The 25016-nt window shown below is 38.7% G+C and overlaps 1 protein-coding gene across 6 annotated transcripts in view; it reads left to right on the top strand.

The window, feature by feature from the left end:
• Positions 1 to 25016, top strand: part of KAT6B (lysine acetyltransferase 6B) — a 158716-nt gene that overhangs the window by 102636 nt on the left and 31064 nt on the right. For 2 of the 6 annotated variants that reach the window (XM_010984131.3, XM_031461068.2), the window contains exons 5-13: positions 6370 to 6485; positions 6719 to 6800; positions 9214 to 9346; positions 12138 to 13069; positions 14049 to 14170; positions 15703 to 15818; positions 17807 to 17948; positions 21144 to 21305; positions 24420 to 24513. In XM_010984131.3, the coding sequence (XP_010982433.2) occupies positions 6370 to 6485; positions 6719 to 6800; positions 9214 to 9346; positions 12138 to 13069; positions 14049 to 14170; positions 15703 to 15818; positions 17807 to 17948; positions 21144 to 21305; positions 24420 to 24513 (1899 nt within the window). The remainder of the gene's footprint in view (positions 1 to 6369; positions 6486 to 6718; positions 6801 to 9213; positions 9347 to 12137; positions 13070 to 14048; positions 14171 to 15702; positions 15819 to 17806; positions 17949 to 21143; positions 21306 to 24419; positions 24514 to 25016) is intronic. The other 4 variants (XM_031461070.2, XM_031461071.2, XM_064488028.1 and 1 more) reach the window with 4 other exon arrangements.

Genomic DNA, 25016 nt, shown 5'->3' with positions numbered 1-25016 from the left:
GATTGAGGAGGCTGTCTTCTATCCAGAGTCATTTTGTGAGCCAGACTTTCCCCCTCCATCCAGGTAGAACGAGCCAGAGGCTTTGGAGTTGAGGTATGGGTCATGGCAGAAATTCAAGCCCTGGGGTCATCCTGTCCCTTTGTTTAGGATAGAGGATGGCTCAGAGTGCTCCTCCGGACTCCGTCCGCAATGTGATCTGGCGCTAGTGTTAAGGTTCACTTAATCTTCCCTTGAGTGTACCATGCCAGTCTGGATTTAGCTACTTTAGTCAAAAAAAAAAAAGAAAGAAAAACCATTGTCCTTAACTTAGGGGGAGGTACATCGTAGACATTTACTTCATTTGGTAGATCAGATGAGTGGACTTTGTTACTTGCTAGTCTTCAAATAGAAGGATCAAAATAAAATATGGTTCTTCTTAGAGAGCTTGGGGAGATTCTTGAACTTACAATGCTATGTTGTGACACCTTGGTAATTATAGGGAAGAAGTAAAATAGGCTGGCCTGGCTCATCAGCATCCTCCAGTAGTGGTGGGGGCCCCATTGTCATGGTTCAGTCCAGTGTCTCAAGCAGGAATTACAGAATGGCGGGTTCCCTTGCTTGGCCGTATGGAAATGGTTGCTGTCTTAACAATCCAGAGTCCATTGGTTTCGGAATTGAATTGGACTGTTTCTGATGTTCAAAGGAATGTAAGATGCTTATGTGGGGGTGGGGGAACCCATAGCAGTATAAAACCCCAAAAAAGGAAATCTAGACGGCAGCCCATGAGGAAGATCATTCTTATGTGTGTTTGCAATATGTGCCTGTTGGGTTTTAGTCACCTCTGTCTGACGTACCTTTTGTATGATGTCACATTTAGACTGTTTAGATTTCATAGGCCTAAGTAATAAATGTTTCCTTCTGCTTTCATCATAAAGTAAAGCCAATTAGAAATTTCTCTTGTTTTTAAGAAAATAACTGCAAATGGGCAGTATTTTCTTTAACAGTGTTTTTACTGCTAAAAGTTCTTTCAAAAAAATAATGGAAATTTTCAGGTGGTAAAAATGTGACGTGAGGTACATAGCAAGGGGCTCCAATGCGGTGTCCCAGTTTTCTTCTGGTTTCTGGCCGTGGAGTGTGCTTTACACACTGGTGAAATTCGGAGGGTGACGTCTGCACCCTGCATCACAGGGCTGTTGTGAGAATCCAGTGAGATAATGATGCGGAGTTGTCAGTGACAGACGTGAAGGATTATTCGAGCCACGATTGTGTATGTGGGAATCATCACATAGTCTTTAGGTCTAGGGAAATGTTGGGATGAGGAAGTGATTTTACTTGACTTTCATGGATCAGCCTGCTTTGAAATTAACACTGTTATATTCTCTTTGCCTCATTAAGACCAAATTATCTTTAATTAGCTTCACATAAGTATTAGATATTATACCAAATGAAATTTTGTGTCTGCTGCTCAGATTGCTGGGTGGTTAAATCTTACTTACAGATGAGTTGTGTGCATGTGTGTTTTCAAATTAGCAAATCTAAGATAAGTGCACAGTTCAAAATTACAGCATCATTCTAAGTGGAAGCTCATTGAAACTGGAGGCAGAAAGGCTGCTGCGATGCAGCTGGGAGAGCAAGGAGATCACCTTTGTGTAGTAAAGGGAGCCAGAGCCGTGGCATCAGGTATCTGTCCGCCCTCAGGAGACCTGAAGTCTCTCCTGGGTTTGTCTTTATCTGTGTGTTAGCCCTGAACAAAACTTGCCTGCCTTCTGCCCCCAGAGTGAGCTGGTAGGTGCAGTATATGGAGATAGATATAGATACATAACTTTACGATTATATTTTATTTTATATTATATTATTTTATTTTATTTTATTTTATTTTATTTTATTTTAATCACTAGTTTCTTAAGGTCACTGTGAGAAAATGCCCCAGGGTTTGGTTGGTCAGTCATCCAGTTTCACACTGACTAGACACAGATTGAATAATTAGGTTTGGAAGGAGACCCTTGACTAGAAAGAAACCTAAAGAAGGAATCCAAAGAGGAACAGACAGGGATGGAGAAGGATTGGCGAGCCCTACTCTCCACAAGCACAAAGTTGGATTGACCATCTGAGCAGAGAAACAAAATGCAGAAACCTTGCTTCTGGCCTGTTATTTCACTAAAATTGTGCTGGTCTGATCAACAGTGACCTCCATGTAGCAACACCTAAAGGTGATTTCTAAGTCTTTGTTGAAATCTAATGGACATCTTTCAGTCCACACCAAATCCTCCTCTCAGCCGTATTTGACTTGTTGGGAATGTTTTTCCTTGAAATGTTCTCTTCCTTTGGCCTCTGTGATATCGTATTCTCTGTGTTTTCTCTCTGCCCCTTCTTCTACATCTTCCATTAGCTCCTTGGACTCTCTCCACCCCCTCAATGTTTCTTCAGGCTTCTGTCCTTGGCGCTGTGTTTCCTCACTTGGCTTCAGAGCTTCTCTTGAGTTCCAGACCCTTAGATATAAATGCCTCCAGAACTTCTCCTTGACTTGACACCCCGTAGGCTCCTCAGAGATAATATCCAAAACCGCTGTGAACCTTGCACTGCTCCTTCTCCCCCAAAACAACAGCCACAATAGCAACAACAAAAATCTTAGCGAACAAGCATCCTGCTTCTCCTCAGGGATTTCCATTTCAGCAAACTGCACACCACCAGCCCCTCATTCATTTCTACAAGCCATCTTCTGTTCTATTCTCTCATAACAAGGAGTCACCAAAATGCATTGATTGTATGTCCTAATATATGTCCCACCTCCTCAGTATACCCACATCCCACATGAGAGCTGCTGATGTAATAACCTAAGTCTAATCTTGACCCTCTTTCTCCTCATCCATTTTCCATACTGCAGCCTAAGTTACTCTTTAAAATTGTAAATCAAATCACAGAATTTTTTTAGTGGCCACCATTTATACCCTTAGGAAGAATCCAAACCCAAAACACTCTCCTGGATTGGGCGCCTGTTGACCCTGTTCCGCATCCCTGTCCCCTTCACACTAGTTCTGTCACGCGTTCTTCCTCTCCTCAAATGTTACCATGTTCTCCTCTCCCTCCGCACACGCTGTCTTCTCCCACCCTGCCCCTCTATGGTCTCATCTAATCCCACTCATCCTTTGTGTGGTCTCTTCTTGAGGAAGACCTTCCTCTAACCTCCAGCTGGATTCGCCCATGTCTCCGAGGCACCCCACCCTCCTGTTTGTTTAATGGTTGTCTTTCCTGCTAGACTATATGATCTGAAATGTCTTTCCTTTTCCTTGCTGTGTCTCAGATGGACAGATGGCTGGTCAGATAGCCAGTCTGAGGGACCCCATGTCTTGAGTCTTTAATAGTTTTCCATCGCTGCTATAGCAGACTACCACGAAATTGTTGACAGAATTCAGTTCCTTGCATATGCTGGACTGAGATCCTCATTTTCTTGCTGTCAGATGAACGGCTCTCCCTGCTTCTCTTGGACACTCATATTCCTTGGCTTCTGTCCCCTTCTCTCATCTTCAGTGCTGGCAAAGCTGGGTGGAGTCCTTCTCCTGTTTTGAACCTCTCCTCCTTTCATCTCATCTTACTAACCCAGCTGGAAGATTCTCTGCTTTTATATACCCGTGATTAGATTGGGCGTACCTAGATAATTCAGAATAATCTCCCCATCTCGAGGCCTCTACCCTTTAGTCACATCTGCAAGGTCCCTTTTGCCATGTCAGGTAATATATTTACAAGGTATAGAGATTACAGCATAGGCATCTTTGGACGACATTGTCCTGCCTATTCTGCCCATGGTTTTTTCTCTCACAATACTTACTCCAAAGGTCATTTCTACTGGGTTGTGGTCTCGTTGGTACTTGTTTAATTTTGAACAGTACTCCTTTGGTTTCACTAGGTAAAACTTGTGTAAGCTACTAGTGCTTAATATGTGTTTGTAATAAGAATGAACAAGTGAATGAATACATACTTAAGCTCTCAAATCAGAACAACTGCAAGCCACAAAAGTAAAACAAGCTCCAGAAACATAAAGCACCATGAACTGTGTCAGCAGAGAGAATCTGAATTTTAGAGGGAATTGCTGAGTTTATGGAATGGCTAAATGGGAGGTAAGGAATTGCATTACCAATTGTCCTTTATCTCATGACTGTAGATTGTGTCGTAGTATATCGAGACTCAGTTACAGTCTTTTGTGTTATTTTAAAGTTGGCCGTGAGAAAGTAAAATGGAAATGTTTCTTCATCCCTCAGCATCCTTTACAGAATCATAGAAATTTAGAGCTGGAAGGGATCTATGGCCAATTCTCTTGAACTAATTAAAGGTAAGATTGCTGCCTAAAGGAAAGATAGGCTGAAGATGTAGAATTTGACACGGTAGCTTAAATGGTCATAACTGAGGTATAATATTGCTTAAAAAGTGAGAGGAGAAAGCAACAAGAGGAAGCGTATTCCTTGCTTTTGATTGAAACTGGCTGAAATCCATTAACTTTCAAAATGCATAATTAATTATTGAAAAGTATTTTTCATAGGATGTCTGTGAGAATAAATAATAAGCTATAATATGATGTGAATTACCTTAGTTACTGGATATTAAACTACAAAGTATAAAAGCAGATTTTAATGTAGAGAAAAATTTAGTGCATGAAATTGCGGTCATATGTGCTAGTGATGTATGACTTACAGGAAGTAATAAAAAGAGGGGGAAAAAAGACAAAGTAAATGGTATACTTTTAAGCTGATGGGACCCATTTTAAGGGTGGAATTTAAATTGCCGTTCTTTAAAACTTGAGTTTTTACCCCCCTGACTATATATAAGGAGGAAAAAACCCTGATCAAAGTACACCTTCCCCTCCCCCTTCAGAGTATACTTCTTAAAGTCAATGAGGAAGCTGTCTTTGTTTGCTGTTCCTGAGCAGAAAGAAGTGATTGATACCATTTTTATATATTTAAACTTTTTTCCCACCACATTTACTTGAATGAGAGAAGCCCTTGTAAAAGAGTAGTGTCACAGGTTAAATGCATCTGCCTGGGTGTCTCTCCTGCCTCAGGTCATAATCCTATGACAACATTTTATTTGCTCAACATCTTAAATACAGATGTTTCATTTTTTTCTTTTTTAAACTCAAGAATAATGTGATTTTATTAACAGTATTGATGATTGATTTTGAATGTTTTTACTTCAAAAAGCTAAATCTCCTGGTGGGTGGAATTTTATGAAGCACCTGTTAAGCTTTAGGGAGGAGACCTTTTTGGCAGCCACCCAAAATACATATTTAAACAATGAGCCTGCCAAAGTCAGGAAATTATAAAACAGTTTTGAAATTGCAGAATCTGCTTTTTTTTTTTTTTTTAACCCCTCAGGTTTTTTTTGCAGCTTGGTTTTAAGTTCTTTCACATAGGATTTACCAGTGTTCTTAGTATTTTAAGACCAGATTTAGAAAAATAAAATCCAGTTTGGGGATCTCAGGTTTATGTGATAAAAGATCATCAGATTTTAAAGTGAACCACCTTCCAAAGAGCCTGGGCTAATACTCCCCAGACCTTTTGGGGGACTCTGTTGCTCAGCGTGGCCTGGCTGGCTTCCTTGAATGGCGTTGCCCCTTGGGGTCTCCAGTTTTCCTCTGTGAGGTGAAAGAGAGCTGCTAGATGGAAAGTGACCCTAAAAGAGTGGGTCACTCAGGAAAATGGGGGCTACTTGCTGAGGATATGCTTCTTGGCATATTCCATTTGACCTGAATCTTTCATCTTCTTTACTCTCCAGTTCACTGTTTCTGCTCCTGCTTAGAGAATTAAAATCTAGAGACCCAGAGGCAAGATGGCAAGGGTTCTTCTTCCCGTTCCCAGCAACGGGACATTCTTTGTATACTCTTGGACTTTTTTCTTTTTGGCATTTGTTAGTTGTATTATGTTAAGCAGCCCCATATTTTTATTCAGTTAACTGTCGTTTTAAGTTTTATGATTTCATTACACACAGAGAGCAGGAATTGTTTGAACTATGGTGCTCCCCTTACAGTCTGGCAAACCAGAAAACTTTGGGGTGGATGGTGGTTGATGACGATGGTGAGGGCAAGAATTTTAGCAGAAGGCACAGGAGTGAGAGCGTGATTTGAGCATACATTTTCATGAAGTTTTCCAAGACTTGTGATTGGAATTGATATAAATTTTCCAAATTCCTCTTGGGAAAAACATTTGTACAGTCACTCTGTCACATACAGATGTGGGAGGATAGGTAGAAAGGAAAGTATAATTTGGATTCTTCGATCTTTTTGTGTTTTCAAGTTCTTAAGTTTCTTTGGCTGGCATCCTCACTATCTGTTAAATATCAGGGAATGGGAGTTTGAAAAGGTACCATTCCCATAAAGCAATTTGCTTTTTATTCTTATAGGACACCCATCCTGTTTGAAATTTTGTCCTGAATTAACAACGAATGTAAAGGCCTTAAGGTGGCAGTGCATCGAATGCAAGACATGCAGTGCATGTAGAATCCAAGGCAAAAATGCAGTAAGTACGGCCATCACTAGTCCATCTCCAGGTAAATTGTTAGCTTTCAGTGTTAAGACGGTTTTTCATTTCTGTAGATTGTTGCTATTTTCTTTTTAAATACACATGATGTCAAATTTCGACAGGGATCACGGTGCTCCTTCAATATTTTATTGTTAATCGGATAAGATAAGAGTTTGTGGCCTTTTACAGTTGATTCGGTCTCAATTAGTCTCTACTATGTTATATTGCAGGATAACATGCTTTTTTGTGACTCCTGCGATAGAGGATTCCATATGGAGTGCTGTGATCCCCCACTTTCCAGAATGCCAAAAGGTGAATTTTTAAAACATATTAAAAATGTGTTTTATTACATACTCATTAGGCTTGTCCTAATACCTGAAAGCTCAGAAGTATACAGGTTTCTTAAGCATTTTTTCATCCCTCACACCTTCCTTATACTTGTGGGTTTGGCACAGGTCATGAGCAGAGAAGTGTAACAGCATTTAGTTTGGGGGTAACGTATATAATAAATACCCTAATTCAGACATAGGGATAATAAGACCATTTCTTTTGAGACCACTCCCCTATTAGAATAAATTTAGATTAGGTAGGTCAAAAGTTTACAATACTCTTCCATATTATTCAGTACAGTGTTCAGAGGTAAGAAATTGCCTGTTTTCAATGATGGTGATGATGATGACTCCAAAAAAGTCCTATGACAGGAGCCATCTCCATTTTCTTGTCCGTTGAGATTTTGAACATGAGGATCCAAACTATCTTATATGGATATATCCATAAAGAATATGGATTTTTCTTCTCTGTTTATTGTGTAGTCGGCCAAGCTAAGACCTCTTAATATATTAAACATTAAAAATAACTTTCCTTTCTTATTACAGAATTCATACATTTTCATTGTGAAAGATTTAGAAACTACAGATTGACAAAGAGGAGTAAAAAGAGCAATCAGTTAGAAAGTCCTTCCTGCCCCTGTACACCCTTTTGAAAAGAAATGGAACATTCTGTACATATTTATGGTTTTTCCCTCTTAGCAGTAGCTTCTCACATTCCCACATCATTAAATGTTCTCCTAAACATAGTTTTTAATGAATGTGTAGAGCAGGGGTTACAAACCTGGTGACTGGGCCACAGAAATATTTTCTGGGTTATAGATATATGCATGTGTATTTTAAAGACTTCTCTTAAATGCTTTCCAGAAGAACTGGTACAATATTTTTTAATTTTTGAATTTGAGTGTGTAGGTGGGTTATGTGCTCTCCCGTTTGCCTCAATCTCACTACCACCTGTTGCCTTGCATTTCACTTCACTTCAGTCACATGTATTATACCCGGGTGGTTCCTGAACATAATTGATTTTGCAACCATGTATTAAAAAAAACATAGCTTGCTTAACCAATCTCCTGTGGTGGATAGTACAAATGTTTCCAATTTTTTTCCATCCACAATTATTGCCTTAAGATAAATTCCTAGGGGAGGAAAACTGGATCAGAGGCTGTGTACCTGAAAGGTTGTATCAGTTTTCAGATCAACCACCGGCGTGTGAGAATACTTGTTTCCCTGTATTGTGACTTAATACTCACCATGACTGTATTTCATTGAGTCTAAGACACTTTTAAAAAAAAAACCATTTTAACATCTTTAAAATCAGATACATTTTATAGTTAGTAGTATCTTATATTCAATGTAATACAGCTTTATTATTATGAATTTTTACCAATTTGATAATAGAGAAGAAGATGTCTGATAATTTTTTTCTTCAAGTAGTGAGATTGAACATTTTTTGTGCTTGGTTATTGGCTGTTTGTATATCATCTTGTAAAGTGCCTGCTTTTATCCATTAATCATTTTTCTATTGGGGTTTTCACCTTTTTCTTACTGATTTGTAGAAGCTCTTTAGATTTTTATGTAGTCGTATCCATGAATCTTTTTCTTTATGGCTTCAGTCTTAAATGTCAGTCATGCTTAGATTGTATAAATATCCACATATTTTTGCTGGTACTTGTAATATTAATTTTGTCATATAATATTCATCTGCCTAGGGTTTATATGTATAAAGGATAGGAAATAATCATTTCCCTTCCAGATAGGCAGCTGTTTGTTCTAGCACCACTTACTGAATTTATTTCTTTCCCCACCAATGTGAAATATGACCTTTATGATATGCTAAATTTTTCAGTTGTCCTGACCTTTCAGTTCTTATCCATTGACCTGTTTCTCTATGCCAGGTGTATAGTTTTAATGATTGTAGCTCCATAGTACTTACAATTTTTAAATTTTTATTTAAAAATTAAATTTTATATTGGTAATTTTTAGTATAGAAAATTTTCCAAAAATAGATGATAAAACAAGTTTTTTTCCCCCTGGAAGTTCCAAAAACTGATTGATTTGAAATTGTCTTCCTCAAATGAAAAGATAGATAATATTTTGACAGGATTGGGTTTTCATGTTTGTTCATGTGGTGGAGGGAGGCTCGGTGACGTGTTGGGAAAAGCGTTATTGGAAGAGTTCTAAGGTAGGGACAACCCTCTGCTCTCACCACCTTGACCCTGGGGGAATTGACCTTTAATGACAGTGTCCCGAGGAGAACCACAGAAGGGAATGACCCACCTTGTAGAGTAACGTTCTGCATACAGGCATCCTCGAGCAGCTCATCACAGCTGCAGTTTATATTTAATCTCTCTCCTAAAATGAAACATTAAAATATTTTTCTCGTATATATATTAATTCAGGGATGTGGATTTGCCAAGTCTGCAGACCAAAGAAAAAGGGAAGAAAACTACTTCATGAGAAAGCTGCACAAATAAAACGACGATATGCAAAACCCATTGGACGACCGAAAAATAAATTAAAGCAACGATTGTTGTAGGTTGAGATCTTATCAAAAGAAATCTTTTCTGTTGTGCTTTAAAATATAGTTGATTGTAACCCCCTTAGATTCCATTAACTCTTCAGCACTTTTCTTTTTTTACAAACTCAAGGGATGAGGAGTATTCCTCCTTTTGCATAAGCTGTGGACATTTTTTTTTTGAAAGTAATATTTTTAAATTACCATTGGCATTTTGGGGTCTTCAGTTGGCAATATTTGTGATGCTAAGTGACATTTTTTCAAGCAGCAGGGTAGAAGCAGAATGTACGGATTGGAACAATCATTCTGCCTTTTTTATTACTGGCTGAGCACTAAAAGAGCTTAATTATATAAGTATTTTTATGGGAATTTTTAAAACAAGAGAGGGATTTGTTCACATCTATAATGAATCTCTTTTGTTGCTCTAGGTAGCATTTTAGAAAAGTACTTCTCTTTCCTGGTGCTAATTTAGTATTACAACTTTTTAAGATCCTTTTTATGAAATAGGAGCTTCTGAGAAACCTGCAAATGACTGTCCTAATGTTTGCCTTCAAAGAGGACCATTTGGTACATGCACATGTGTGCAGACAGACAGACAAAATCATGTATTTCCAGTAGCCTGCAGTTCTACCACAATAGCCCCATTTCCATGAGCCTCCTGCCATGTAGATATCATTAAAGCCAAGTAGAACATTTAGCAGGAGTTACTTAGAAAAGTAGAGAAGAGATAAGAGGTGAAATAGATGTATTTTTTTAACCTGTATAGAGTACAGATTTGACTTAGCAGCATTAAGCAAGGTGTTTAGAAACGAAATCAGTAGACCTGTCTGAAGCAGTTCTATCAATAAGACCTACCCTTTAGGCTTTAGTGAAAGGATCATTGTGATGTAGAAATGGATAGGTGTGCTCTGCACACACAGTGAACAGACACCAGGTGTCTTACTTACTCGCTTACTCTTTCCCCCTGTAATTTTATCTGAAGCAATTCACCATATTACCTCCTCTCAGAAAAACAGTATCCTCCTGCATCTTTATCTCCCACAGGAGAAATAGAAAATGCATGCTGCTTTCTAGAGTGTTACGTGAAACTTTATGAAAACCTTGTGACTGGTGGACATGTTAATATAGATTTTTTGTTAATTTCCACAGGCAAACATGAAACATACTCATGCATAAAATCTTACATATTAGCATCATTTGAAGTAGAAATTATATGTTTTTGCATTCATCCTGTGTAAGCATTGTTCTCGAAATGGGACTGTATCCTCAGGGCCCAATTAAAAAAACCAAATTAGGATATAAACTTTCTAAACAAAGGACACAGCTGAAAATTGCATCTGGCACCAGTCCTAACTTTTTGTTTGTCCAAAATTGTCCTTTGGCTTAGGAATTTTTAAGACAGTCTAGGGAGTTTTCCTTTTTACATGCTTTATAAGCATATTATCCTTTCTGGGCAATCGATTCCAGATACAGTCCAAATGTAGCATTCTGATGCAAAACATTTGAGCCGGGATGAGTTGTTCCCTGGTAACTCACTGTGACACTAGCGGTCTCCAGCTCTGACCTGATTTGGCTGAGTTGGTGGCGTTGGGCAGAGCTCCTGGCGGTTGATCTGCACCAGCCTCCCCTTCAGCTGACTGCTGAAACTGTTCACTAAATCTTAATGGACAGGATGACCCCTAAACTGTGCTCTTCTACTTGTTGTTACTTAAAATATTTTTATAATTCAAGATCATATCATTTTCAGGCTTCCATTTCTTCATTGTTAGCCTTCTGCTCAATTGATAATTTTTAAAGTCCATTCCTGGGCCCCAGCACTGCCATAATTCACATGCAAATGTTTCTATTGTATGAAATTCTGCTGCAAAGTGGGTAGCTTTCCAAGCCCTAGCCCGAGGTGAAGGCAAGCAGCTGCCGTTCCTGTGAGCAGCTGTGCTAGCGGAGCGACCTCCCGTCTCTGTTGACCAAACAGCTGTATGGGCAGAACCAGCGTCCAATGAACCGAACTAGCAGTCAGAACCCGTGTATAAAGATTCTGATGCCAAGTGTCTGATAATGACCATGGTAAATGTGCTGCTTCTTCACCAGACTCTCCATGTCATGTCTGACCCGCTGTAGCTTTTCTTTAATCATTTCTTCAGTTTTTTGCTATTGTTGTCCTTTTTTCAGCAATATTTTATGCTGTAATTAATTGTCTCCTCTACTTAGAGAGTATTATTGGTTATCTTATCCATGCTAAGCATAAACTGCAAGAGGAAGAGGATATCTTTTAATGTTTTCTTCAAAAAACTACTAATTTATAAATATAACCAAATTCTATTTATATAAAATTTTCCATTTGCGTTAAAATTGCTTCTCACTAGAGATTAGATAAGCTTATTCTTCTGCTTCTAGATAATCCTTATGACTTATTTCCTTTAATACTTAAAAAAAAAAGACATTTCAAGAAACCAATTATGTGTGATGACACAAGGGGTAACCTTTTTTATTTAATTATAATGAAAGCATTGGGTGTTCTTTTAGTCTCTTCAACAGTTTTCTTACTCATACCGCCCCTGGGTCCACATGATTCTTCCAGGACCTGTTGGAGGGTCCCTGGGAGAATCACTACGTGCAAATGTAGTTGCTGCCACCTGTTTCAACACAGAACCATCTAGGCGGAGGCACACACACACACAGTGCTGAGGGTTACAATTCAGTTTCTTAAGTTTAAGCACATTGAATGCCTCTAGTTGCTATAAATCTGTTTGAGATACCTTTATACTTTCATTATTAAATGCTGATACTATTCTCTAAATTTTTGCCTAGGTCTGTAACCAGTGATGAAGGATCCATGAATGCATTCACAGGAAGGGGGTCACCTGGTAGGGGTCAAAAGACTAAAGTCTGTACCACACCTTCATCTGGTCATGCTGCATCTGGGAAGGACTCAAGCAGCAGATTGGCTGTTACAGACCCCACTCGGCCTGGTGCCAGCACCAAAACCACCACCACCTCCACCTACATTTCTGCCTCCACACTTAAAGTTAACAAGAAAACCAAAGGGCTCATTGATGGCCTTACTAAGTTTTTCACACCATCACCTGATGGTCGCAGATCACGAGGTGAAATCATAGACTTTTCAAAGCACTATCGTCCAAGGAAAAAGTTCTCTCAGAAACAGTCATGCACTTCTCATGTGTTGGCTACAGGTACCACACAAAAGCTAAAACCTCCACCTGCTTCACTTCCACCCCCAACCCCCATCTCGGGTCAGAGCCCCAGTTCACAAAAGTCCAGCACTTCTGCTTCTTCTACCTCTCCCCAGAGCTCTTCCAGCCAGTCCAGTGTGCCCTCCTTTAGCGGTCTTACTAATAACAGCCAGCTGAAGGCACTCTTTGACGGACTTTCTCATATCTATACCACTCAGGGACAGTCTCGGAAAAAGGGACACCCGAGTTATGCACCACCTAAACGTATGCGTCGTAAAGCCGAATTCTCTTCCACGGCAAAATCTAAAGCCCATTTCTTTGGAAAAAGAGATATTAGAAGTAGGTTTATCTCTCACTCCTCCTCCTCTAGCTGGGGGATGGCTAGAGGACGTATTTTTAAAGCAATTGCTCACTTCAAGCGAACAACCTTCCTTAAAAAGCACAGGATGCTAGGCAGATTAAAATATAAAGTGACCCCTCAGATGGGGACCCCCTCACCAGGGAAGGGGAGCTTGACAGACGGAAGGATTAAACCTGATCAGGATGATGGTAAGCAAAAGGTCAAAGCTCCAACCAAACCTGCGTCCCGTCCCTTTCTCCCCGACCCCGAAAAGAAAATCAGTCGATTCCTATTTGTCACATAGGTCTGAGCTATTTCTCTTGTTCTCACTTCACTTTCATACAGAAGCAGCGAAACTTTGACCTTTTTCTAATGCTGACTAAACCTCCAAAATGTTGTTTTTCCAACTAATACTCTCCCACTCTTTATTATTTATATTTCCACTCGTAGTGACACTAGGACCCCCAGATGCCTCCATAGCGTTGCTTATGGCTTTGTAGTCCCGCATGAGTAGCCACTGTCCCGCTTCTGACCTGTTCTTTCCCATGCCACCTCTGCGGCCTCTGCGCCGCATGCCCGTGTGCTGTCCATGCTTCCAGCGGGGCGGCTCCCGCTCCTCATGTCCCTCTGTTCATTGCTTTCTCATGACAAAGTCCATCCTGCTTCCTTCTCAACAAAGCCTGATCTGTGATGCTGTGGAGTGTGCTTTTTGATGTGAGCGTGTCTGTGTGTGTATTCACCTTAGGGAGAAAACCGATTTCCTGATTTCATTTAACAAATTGGCCCGTTACATTTGCTGTCCTTTATAAAACAAAAGCCAAAAGTGTCATTTGGACAAAGTGGTAGATTTTGGATAATGGGAATTCTGTAACTGGACATTGATGTAACTTCTAGTCTTGGTTGAAAAATATGATTTTGATTTGTATTGCTCTTACTTTCCTTCATTTATTTATTGAAGCTCTAAAAAGATGACAGTGATGATTCAAATAAAAATTTGGGTACAGCAGAGAAAGTGCTGCTGGATCTATGAGCAGTGCTGAGATAGAAAAGCATATAAAGCTTAAAAAAAAAAAGAAAGAAATCATCCCTATTTGCCCAGTATGCTAATTTGGTACCATTTTGGTAATTTATGGTGGTTATTCATGATGCAAGTCAGTGAATACACTTTCTGCTGGTTTTAAATGACAGATACGGAAATCAAAATAAGCATCAAACAAGAAAGTACAGATATAAATGTGATTGGGAACAAGGATACCGTTACTGAAGAGGATTTGGATGTTTTTAAGCAGGCCCAGGAACTGTCTTGGGAGGTAAGGCCAGGATACCACATTATAGTAACTGGGATAATATGTGGCTTTTATATAGGACTACTGTGAAATTACTGCCTTGATTTTATAAAGAATCCCCCTCAAAAATCCTTTGTGGTTCTTGAACTATTATCATTTTTGTTGACTGTACATTCCAGAGCAATAACTTTTATAGCGTTGTCTCCACCCTTAAAAGTTGGTAATGGCTCAGCTGGTCTCACAAAATAGGCCAGAGTAGCAGTAGTTAAGGTAGATTTTTAAAGGAATAGATTCTTTTTACCCAAATTAAGAAAATAGCCATTTAAAATTATTAATGGAAAGAAGAACATCACTTTTAAATTGACTATAGCTTCTTCCAGCACAGATGGCCAGCCTTCCAAAATTGTCTCCTAATTTTAAGTCTTGGGCTTTGATGAAGGCAATATTGTGCTGCATTATCAGTTGTAATCGCTTTTATTTTCATTGTCCAGTAATTTCTTTAAGTGATTCCCCTTAAAATATTAACTCTACTTGGCCTGTTGTCACCAGAGCATTGAAAGGTAAGGCTATTGAACTTCTCCAAGACAAATTTATCATGGATTGTGAATTTTTGTAGTAGTAGATCACATTCCATTTCCAGGGCACAGTATTCTCAGGCAGACTCCCTACCCCACCTCAGTTCCTTTTGTGGGGAGTAAGGGGCTATCTGTAGGCTCTTAAGCTTTATTTTTAGTAGTAACCACTTGGGCTAAATACTTGTGCAGATTTCTATGTTAGGAGCCATTGGATATTTTGATTCTTCATTCTGCCCCTGTCAGTATTCTCTGTGTTGTTTTCCCTTTGGCTAAGATAAAATATCAAATTTTCCCCCCATCGTTGAGATCTGAAGTCCTTAAATATTACCATTTGGGGAGCCTTCTGGCATTCATGTATAGACGTGATGAACAGCAGGCCATTATCTGAAAGGTACTGCTAAATCTAAAGCCCTTTCTTTCCAACCAGGTAACACTGGCTTTTTCACTCATTTCTTGTCTGTGTCAGGCACTGTGCTCAACCCTGGGAATGGCACAGTGAATCCGGCAGGCAGCATTCTTAACCCTGTGGAGCTCTTTGCATGCAAGTAAAAGGAGATGGGTATCGAACTGCAGACTTCACAGTTGCTTATTTAATTATAGTTGGGTTAAATATTACTTGGTGGAGGAACAGGGAACTGTAACAGTGTGTAACAGCCGCATCATTTTATAATTTCCTCAGTTTAACTACTGTGCAGCAGATCATTAAATTTAGTTCAGTAGACATTTGTATGTATTAACAGTGAGTCATTTCCTACCTTGGTAATACTGTTTCTCAGGGTATTGGTTTGTTTATATATGAATTTTATAGAGTTGATTATTATTTCACAAGTTCCTATAATGTTTTTTCCACAACATGAAAATTCACAATTAAGATTAGTGTCTTGGTCTTGATAGATTTTCATATCTACTGGTGAGAAAACCAAAGTGTAAGTGAAGAAATCTCTTCTAATGCTTATATTTTGTCTCCTTTCTCTGTGGCAGAAAATAGAGTGTGAAAGTGGAGTGGAAGACTGTGGCCGGTATCCTTCTGTAATAGAATTTGGGAAATATGAAATCCAAACCTGGTACTCCTCGCCTTACCCACAGGAATATGCAAGGTAATGGAATAAGCCTGGCAGGGATACAGCCTTAATGTCTCATATGCGAGGAAGGAGCATTCTCAACTTTAAAGCTGGAATTGGATGATTTCTAGGACATGAATTTTGATAATCCGTGCTAAATGTTTCCAAAACTATTGCTTTTACCAGCACATTTTTTTATAGAATTCACTTTTCTATATACATGCCTTATACTCCTCAGTTACACAGATGTTGTAAATTTTGCCTTTTAGCTTTTGGACTGTTTTTTTAATCTCTTCAATTAATTGGGGAAATATTATTTGCATAAGAACCCAAATCAAGAAAAAATCTTAGCCATTGTGAAATATTTGGCAGTTTCTTCTCACTTGACTTTTTCATTTTCCCAATTAGGCCTGTTAGTTTTATCTCTGATTTCTGGCATTTTATTGTCAGGATTTTTAACAAAGTATAGCAGAAGAAAGAAAAATGGGAGAAAGTCAGTGGGAGTAGGTAGCCTTAAGAGGCCCCTCCCAAAATCTTGACTTCTTAGGGCCATTTGTGACTTAAGTTGTTAAAGTTAAAAATGAAGAGAAAATGATGGTACTAGAATTTTCTTTTGTCTTGAACTAAGATTAGCTGTGAAATTGTCTTGAACTAATATATCTAAAAATGGTTATCTTGTGAGCAGATGTCTTCCTTCAGGTATGTCAGGATATACTTCATTAGTGTCTTCTCAGATGTTTCAGCCTACAGAGTTTCTGGTAAACACAAACATGCTTTTCTTCTAGAATAGATACCATGCTTTTCCTTTTCTTGTGGGTGTCTGCCCAGTCATCCAGCTGGAGAAAACAGGGAGGGTGTGCTAGAAGCTAAGTGGCAAACTGAAAGTCAGGAGTCTTGGTTTCTCTTCCCAGTTCATATCACTTAGCTGTATTTTCTTGAACAATTTTGTTTGTTTGTATGTTTGTTGCTGGGGACAGTAATTAGGTTTATTTGTTTATTTTTATTTTTTAATGGAAGTACTGGAGATTTAACCCAGGACCTTGTGCATGCTAAGCATGCTGTCTAACACTGAGTGATACCCAACCTCCTGAACAATTTTTTAAAAAAAACTCTGTGCTTTTATTTGTATAGGTAATCATAAGTCTTGTGTTCTGAGAGCTTTCAATAAAATTTGCATATGAGTCCAAGATTTGAAATTACTATTATCGGAGTCTGTCTGACTCTTTTCAAAACCTTCTCCCCATTCTTATACCCCTAAAGACCTTGCTAGTCTTCTAACCATTTTCTTATAAATACTTGTAATGTCTATTTACGTGTGATGGGATACAAATAAAAAATGGTATAATATTTAAGGTGGAGAAAAAGTCAGCAAGGGAGAGAAAGCTGTTTGTCTAATCTTACTAAAAGAGTCAGTGGAATTGGCAGAAACAAATAAGTCTTTTGACTTTGACTACATTTACCGCTTAGACCATGCATAACTATGATAATAATGTTAAAGTTACCTCATCCATAAGAAATGGAAACAACTAAATTCTAGGACTTCTGCCTTGTAAGTACACAGATCATTTTAAAAATAATGAGTTCACTTCTCTCTGGATAAAAGATTGTTACAGTTACACCACTGATTTTGTCTGTACACTGAAACTATGACATTAAATCTAGAATTTTTAAACTATGCACGGATGGCAGGATGCTGTCCTTATTTTTGACTTCTAGAGTAGTGGTACCAAGTCTGAAAACCTTTCTTCCTATAGGACATCTCTAAGGAAACAAATGATTGGTTCGCAAAGCAAAGGCAGCACATATTATTAGATTGAAAAATAATGTAAGATTTGTACATTCTGTTTACTACTCACTTTCTTTTTATTTTTCCTTTTTTTTTTTTTTGAAACTACTTTTTTCAAATACTATGAGCCTTAGACAGCCTTTTTATTACTTAGGAAAAATTGAACAGTATTTTAATATTTTTCCCCTGAATGGTGTAATCAATCTGATTCTATTCTTTGGTTTTAAAATTTCAACAGATTACCAAAGCTTTACCTGTGTGAATTCTGTCTTAAATATATGAAAAGTAAAAATATTTTGTTAAGACACTCAAAGAAATGTGGATGGTTTCATCCTCCAGCAAATGAAATTTACCGAAGGAAAGACCTTTCTGTATTTGAGGTAAGCATGTGCAAATAAAAAATTCAGCATTTGAAACCCAGTACTTCTAATTGTTGATTGTGTACTGATTTGTTTATAGAAGGTGCAAATTATATTCAGTTTTGGCCTGAAATTCAGACTGCTTTTTAAAATATCTCCATGTTTTGGGGTGTTTTTCTAACCATATTAAGCAACCATTGAGACTGATGATGAATTCCTACTTCATCACATTAACTTTTTTGTCTTTTCCCAAATCCCTGTCTGCACCAGATACATTCACCAGTGAATTTATGATCTCCTCAGCTCTTTGTAAATTCTACTTTCTCTGGCAGGAGAAATTAGCTTTGTTCGGCAGCTCTAGCCAGTGTCTGGCAGGTGCTCACTCTTCCAGGGAATTGAGCAGCTGTACATATCTCTTCAGTACACAACCACCTGTGTTTCCATCCATTTCTTGGCAGGGTAGCTAATCCTTTTGGTGAGACCCCAGCAGATGTTGGGACTTCCCCACCCCCCATCTGGGTAGATGGCCACCCCTGGAGAGCTCTCCTGTTCGCAGGAATCCCTTGTGGCCATGGGTCTGTCATTGTGTGTTCTTGAAGACATATTGTGTTTTCAGAATTGATTTAGTAGCCAAAGGTCTTTGCCACTATATCGTTTCATTGTTTGATCATGTTCTCTTGTCAGTTTCGAGGGGTTCCAGTTTAGTGGAGTCAGTTGTACCTTGAGGAGACCATGCCTCTCTTTGGCGTTCTTGCCTATTCACAGGGCTGCTTCATTCTCCCACTCCAGTTCCACCCTTCCATTGCCTGCCTTATTTTCTTCTGTGTTCCCATCTTGGTGCATTGCTTTTGTTCCTGGATGCTCAGAACAAACCTTTCTTGTGCAGCAGATGTGGTATCTTCTTTCTCTGAAATGCAGTTTTACTTGAGGGGGTCTCTTTTTCTGAGTTGTTCAGGTTGGAAATTTATTATTCTGCCCCACATTTCTCTTTAGTTCTGGTCTGTAATGTCTTGCATTCTATTTAATATAAGGGAGGGACATACATAGGTTTCTCTCATGGACCAGGCTCTCAGACAAGCTTGGGCTCTCTACTTTTCCCCAAGACTGATCAGAGAACACATGTAACTCCAACCATGTCTTATGATTTTTTTTTAAAGCCTCTCCTCCCAGTTATATCAGGCTCTTTGGGCAAGCTTGAAGGAAGAAGGATATTGTTGCTCGGAAGATTTGATGATATTGTTAGTGGTTACTAAAGGAGATGCAGGGTTTCTCAGCCTGGGCTCTGTTCGCATTTCAGACTGGATAATTCTTTGGTGTAGAGGGCATCCCGGGCACTGTTGGATGTTTAGCAGCATCCCTGGCCTCCACCCACTAAATGCCAGTAGTACCACATCCCTCCAGTCAGAACAACCAAAAATGTCTCCAGACCTAGGCATTGTCCCTTGGGGGCAGAATCACCCCCCAAGAGGACCACTGGGCTAAAGGGAAAGCTGAGTGCAAGTTGCTGTCCTTCCTGTTGTGTTAGTCTTGGGATGCTACCCAGCCAGCCCCAGCCAGTTGAGACAACAGAGCTGCTCTCAGTTGAAGCTTAATTAGTGAATGTCACAAGTTCAGCATAACTATTGGCTTCCTCCTCGATGCCTTGGAAGCTTTGTTCTAACCAAAATAATATGAAAATCATTGTCTCATTGTTTCTTAAAGTACAGAACACATTGTTGGCTTTAAGTAACTGTTCAATAAATCAACGTGAATCTGCCTGTGAGTGTGAACTTCTCATAAATCCAGGCAGAGTCCTCTCAGGGGTAAGAGAATCAGTCTTGTTAGGCTGTTATAGGCTATTTCAGGGTTGGTGCTTTTGGACCATACAGAGATGAGAGGGGAAAAATCAGAAGAAAATTTGTAGAAAATCTTCAGAAAAATAATTGAAAGAATTGGATTGGATAAGTGCCACAGTCCCTATTCCAAAATCTGAGTTAATACTAAGAGTATAGCATATAGGAAACTTTCTCTTAGCAGTCTCCTAAGTAACTTACAAAATAAATGAATGCTAATCACAGCTTGCTACTTTCCTATCTTTATCCCTCTTGAAAGCATGCCATGTTAGACCTTTCACAACTGATAAGAATCTTGCTTCAGCTTTGTCACCTCTGGTTTTCTGGTTCAGGGATACATACACCTCTGTCTTTCCTTTTTGTAGGGTACTACCATTTCTGAAAGGACCATACTCCCAAATACATAAAAACTTCCTTTAATTAAAGAGAGAATGGTATCCTCTGTGCCCAATGCCCGTATTTGATTATGTTGCCATGTGTGGGACCTCGGTCTCATCCAAGGGAAATAGTTATGTGAAGTCTAAAAATAATTTGTGCAATATGAGAACCTGTATGGTCCACAGGAGACTTGAGAATGGTCAAGTTCATTGTTAAAGAGCTCTGGTTAGCAAATATCCATTTCCCCTAAGAAAAGTGCTATGGAAATTCTTCTTGAATCTGCTGTGCTTTCTGTTTTCAACAAGTAACTACGTTTGATCAAAGAAATTGGCATTTGTGCCTAGCCGCCTGTCTGTAACCATCAGTATCACAGCTTGATTCTTTTATTTTGAAGAGAAGTAGGCTGTAATCATGGTACTTACTGTAGGCTGAAATTCATCTTGCTTTCTCTGTAAGATTTCACAACATAGAAATTTTATCTTTTCTAATTATGTTTAAAATGATGCTTGGGATAAAACCAAAATGGAAGCCTCTTTTGCTAATCCACACTTCTGAGGAATCAGAATAATACAGTTCATTCATTTTATTTTTATGTGAAGCCCTTTTGAAAACGACATAAAGTTTAACTTAGTATTTTGATCAGTTTATATTTCTTAATTCAGATTTACTTGGTTGAAATAGAGAAGACATGCCTAATCACTTTTTACTTGTAATAAATTGCAAATAAAAATTACTCCTTTGCTAGCAGTTTGGCCTTTCTTCGGGTAGTGTAAAGCGAAATTTGAGCTACCTTAAATTTACCCCAATTTAAGAGAAAAGGTGGAATTCTGATCTGCCAAGTAACAGCTATTTTCTGGTAAAGTTTATACTTGGTTAATGGAGTATTTTAATCTCTCGGTTTGGGATTTGGAAATAAAATTGTATACTCTCCAAAATACCATATAAAAGAATTATATTTTGAGTGGTATTTTTATGTTAAATAATGTTGTCTGTTTCTCTTTGCTAGGTTGATGGGAATATGAGCAAAATTTATTGCCAAAACCTTTGCTTGTTAGCCAAGCTCTTCCTGGACCACAAAACGTTGTATTATGATGTCGAGCCATTCCTTTTTTATGTCCTTACAAAAAATGATGAAAAGGGCTGTCATCTGGTTGGATACTTCTCTAAGGTAAAACAAGAGCCAGTATGACCTTCATTTTCTTTTTCAAAATGTTTTTGGTAGAGCCCAATTCTTTAAACAGGGCTTTTTTATGACTTCAATTTGAGTAAGTGACACGTTTCTGGAAAGCTCAGATTCTTGTTCAGAGCTCATTAAAAAACAAAAACGAGAACAATAAGCATCATGCCTAGAAGTGTGTAAAGGACCTCAGTACTGTTTGCTGTCTGACTGTCAGTATTCGTGGAACGTCCTAATTGCTGCCTTGCAGACCACCTAGCATCTTTCATTTTCTAAATGTTAAGCATATTTCCCTTTTCCCCTTAAGTGGTGTCAACATGAAGGTTTCAGTGTAATGTAGCATTTCAAAGATAATTCTCATTTCTCCCCGTTGCATTCCCTCTGTGGTCATCAGTATCTCAGTGAGTTGGAACGTTGGCATTTGGACAGTCAAGCTGATAAAACGGCTGGTTTTACTCTTTCGTTGTTTATTCTCTGTGCTGTTGTTTTAAGATGTAAGGCAGCCTCACCTTTAGAAAGCCTAAGCATCTCCAGCTGTTAACATAGGGGAGCCCTTGACATGTTGAGTGGATATAGTTTGTCTTTTTCACTGGTTCAGGGAGATTCTCTCACATTCTTCTGTTCAAAGGCTTCTGAGAAGCAATAACTCATATGCAATAAAGGAAATCTGGGTTCAGAGATATTTACAGGTAATGACCTTAACTTTTCTTAGGCTCTTAGGAAATACTTTTAATGTGCCAGAATGGTAATTATAAGACTTCCCTGCAGAAGGTAAATGAACCAAGCCCTATATTTTATTTATTTTATGATGTATTTTTGCATATTAGGTGATAAGTGCGTTTTCTTGGGTCGTCTGTATCATAATGTAAGTGGAATGGCTTATGGAGGTGTCATTTTCACAGAAGATCAAAAGATAGAGTATATAAGAAGGTCTTTTGCATACTGTCATTTTTCTAAATTTAGGAATCAACCCAGAGACCGTAAACAAAAATATGAGTAAGTGACAGCACTCAGGGGAAACAGCCTCAATGTTTTAACCCGCATACTTGGTAAAGCTCTAAAACGAAACAGAAGAAAGTTAATTTTATCCATTACAGATTTAAAAGATGATAGAGAATTAACACAAGATGAAATAATAATTGGACAATCTATTTGTATGATGTATAAAACATTTTACCATGTATTTAAGTGTGTAAAGATCTTTTTCCCCAGTGGGTTAAAAAGAATTTTGGTCATGATTGTCCTTCCTCTTAGAAGATGGTGTTTCTTTAAAAAGCATCAGAGTTTAAACATAGATGCTTAGTGATGCCCACTGTCCTTGTCCTGCCTTGTCTCCAGTTGGCCTCTGGGTCTACATCTACGCTGACAGTAACTCTTGGAGTTTGAGTCTCTGTCTCTCTTCCTCCCGGGGGGCCCAGCAAGCTCGATGTTTTGCATTTTGCCACAGTTTCTTTTATAGTATGGCAGCAACTATTGTCATTTCTTACCATCCCCCAAATAATACTACAGTACTCTTTGGCAATGTAGTAAAACAGACATTCATCTCAAAAACAACCATGTTAAAAGACTAGATGCAAATTAAACCTTATTCTAACATGTCAGTTGGAGTGTGAAGGACTACGGCCCTTCGGGGGTTATACGTAAACCAAATTTTAGATGCTAGAGCCAGAGAATAGCCAAGCTGACTTAGAAAGTGCAGTGTAAATCCTTACGTGCATATGACTTTCCAAGCACATAATAGATGACTCAAAACAGGAAGGAAAGAAAGAGCCATATTTTATCCATAGGTTAGAGTTAAGCCGTAGTAACATGTGGGGGCAGGGGCTAGGGGGAAGGACCACTGTTGTATTGGATTTTAAAAAAAACTCTCGATAAGGTAAGAATCATTTGAGATAAAGAAAAGAATGGCATCAAGGATGAATCTTTTCAATCCAGAGTGTATCTCTTTTTAGATACAGTGAGCCATTTGTCTAGCTTTGCAAAATAGACTAATTATTTGAATCTTTGCCAGTGATGGACAGTCCAGTTTCTTAGGAAAATTGACACATTATTTCTTCCTCCTCATTTCTGGGAGACAGACAGCTACAAATGTGCAAAAGTTGGAAGCATGTCTTTTTCAAAAAGAAATCTTTAATTCTGCCCTGTAGGGTTTTTTCCACAACCATTTCCTGTGATCTTTCAAATAGGTTCATTAAAGATCTGGGTGTTCTGAAGTAATTCTTTGATGTGGTTAGTGCCATTTGTGGTCAGTCTAATTTGTGGCTTATATTTGGCCAGAGCATTCACAACCTCAAAAGCCTTTTCCAGATCTTCTCTGTGTAGGTTTTGGCGGCTTCTGTGTACCCTGCAGAAAGTACTGCCGCTCTGATGCCATATTCCATGAAAATTGCAAATTTTCCCTGAACTATATATATAAGAACTATTTCCCTCCATGTTCCTTCCAGGCTTCCTCCTGATTTCAGGCTGTTGGTAATATTTTGGCCTCACTTTTGTTTGGATGCTTTGAGATTTCTTGTTGCTGTTGTCTTTTTTGGTTCTGTTTTCCTAGTTTGAAATGCAGGTTAATTATTTCTCCAGCTTTTTACCTTGATTTTTTATTCATAGGAGAAATATATTTGTGCAAATCTACCCACACATATATACTATGTTGGTTTCACTGGGGCATTTGCTCAAAGGCAGAAGATAGATTACTGTTACAGAGTTACAAGCTATTTAGCAAGGTAGCTGTCTAAGCCCTAACCGACCCCATTGGGTGACTCTCTGGATGATTTTTTTCCCCTATTTCCCACGTTGTTTTGAGGAAGGAAAACATTTCTTCCATTCTGTGTTCTGTTTCACTTGGCTCACATTTCCTTGGAGTCTTTATTCATATTGCGTGGTACTGACTTTCAAGAATAAAGATGTAATTGAGAGGCACGCCTGGAGTGGTGCATTTGTTGTTAGCGGATAGTTTGACTGATTGATGCAGCAAGGTTATTCTGCTTGATCCTGACCTAATACAATGGCTCACCTCGGTGGACTGTCGGACAAGGACGGTGGCAGGTGCAGGGAATCGCCCACTTCAGTAGAGCTCTGACATACTTGATCTGTTTCTCCTTCCCTCAGGAAAAGCTTTGCCAGCAGAAGTATAATGTCTCCTGCATAATGATCATGCCCCAGCACCAAAGGCAAGGATTTGGACGGTTTCTCATTGATTTCAGTAAGTGAAATGCTTTATTTACTTTCATGATCCAGGGAGCTGATGACTGTTCAAGGAATGAGTAACACATAAAACTTTATTTAACCTACGTTGTTGTTTTTATCAATAGATAATGGGTTTTCTATTTATATTTACATAGGGTAGAAAATCTTCTTCAAGTGAAAAGTGTACTGCTGCTCACCCGTGCTCTAGGAAATTGAGACCCGATCTCCCTCAGCAGTGTTACTAGCTCACAAAGCCATTACCCTGAATGAACCGGCAGAATTACATTCCATTCTGTGGGGCTCATGCTCATTAGCACCAAAAGAGGCAATTATTTGCGATTAAAGCTAAAGGAAGTGTTATTTAAAAGGATTTTCAGCTTTCTAAATTTTGCCTATAATCTTGTGCGGTACAGAGCAAGAAAGGGATATTTCTGTCGAAAAACAATTCTTTAGGTAGCCGATCCTTTGAGCCTCCCTAGCAGAAGTAACTGTCTTGTTTTGTTAATTTCCCTTTTCTGT

Source organism: Camelus dromedarius, chromosome 8 (genome assembly GCF_036321535.1).
Source record: "Camelus dromedarius isolate mCamDro1 chromosome 8, mCamDro1.pat, whole genome shotgun sequence".
Lineage (NCBI taxonomy): Eukaryota > Metazoa > Chordata > Mammalia > Artiodactyla > Camelidae > Camelus > Camelus dromedarius.
The sequence above is the reverse complement of the archived record's forward strand: the minus strand, read 5'-3'. Positions and strand labels throughout refer to the sequence as shown.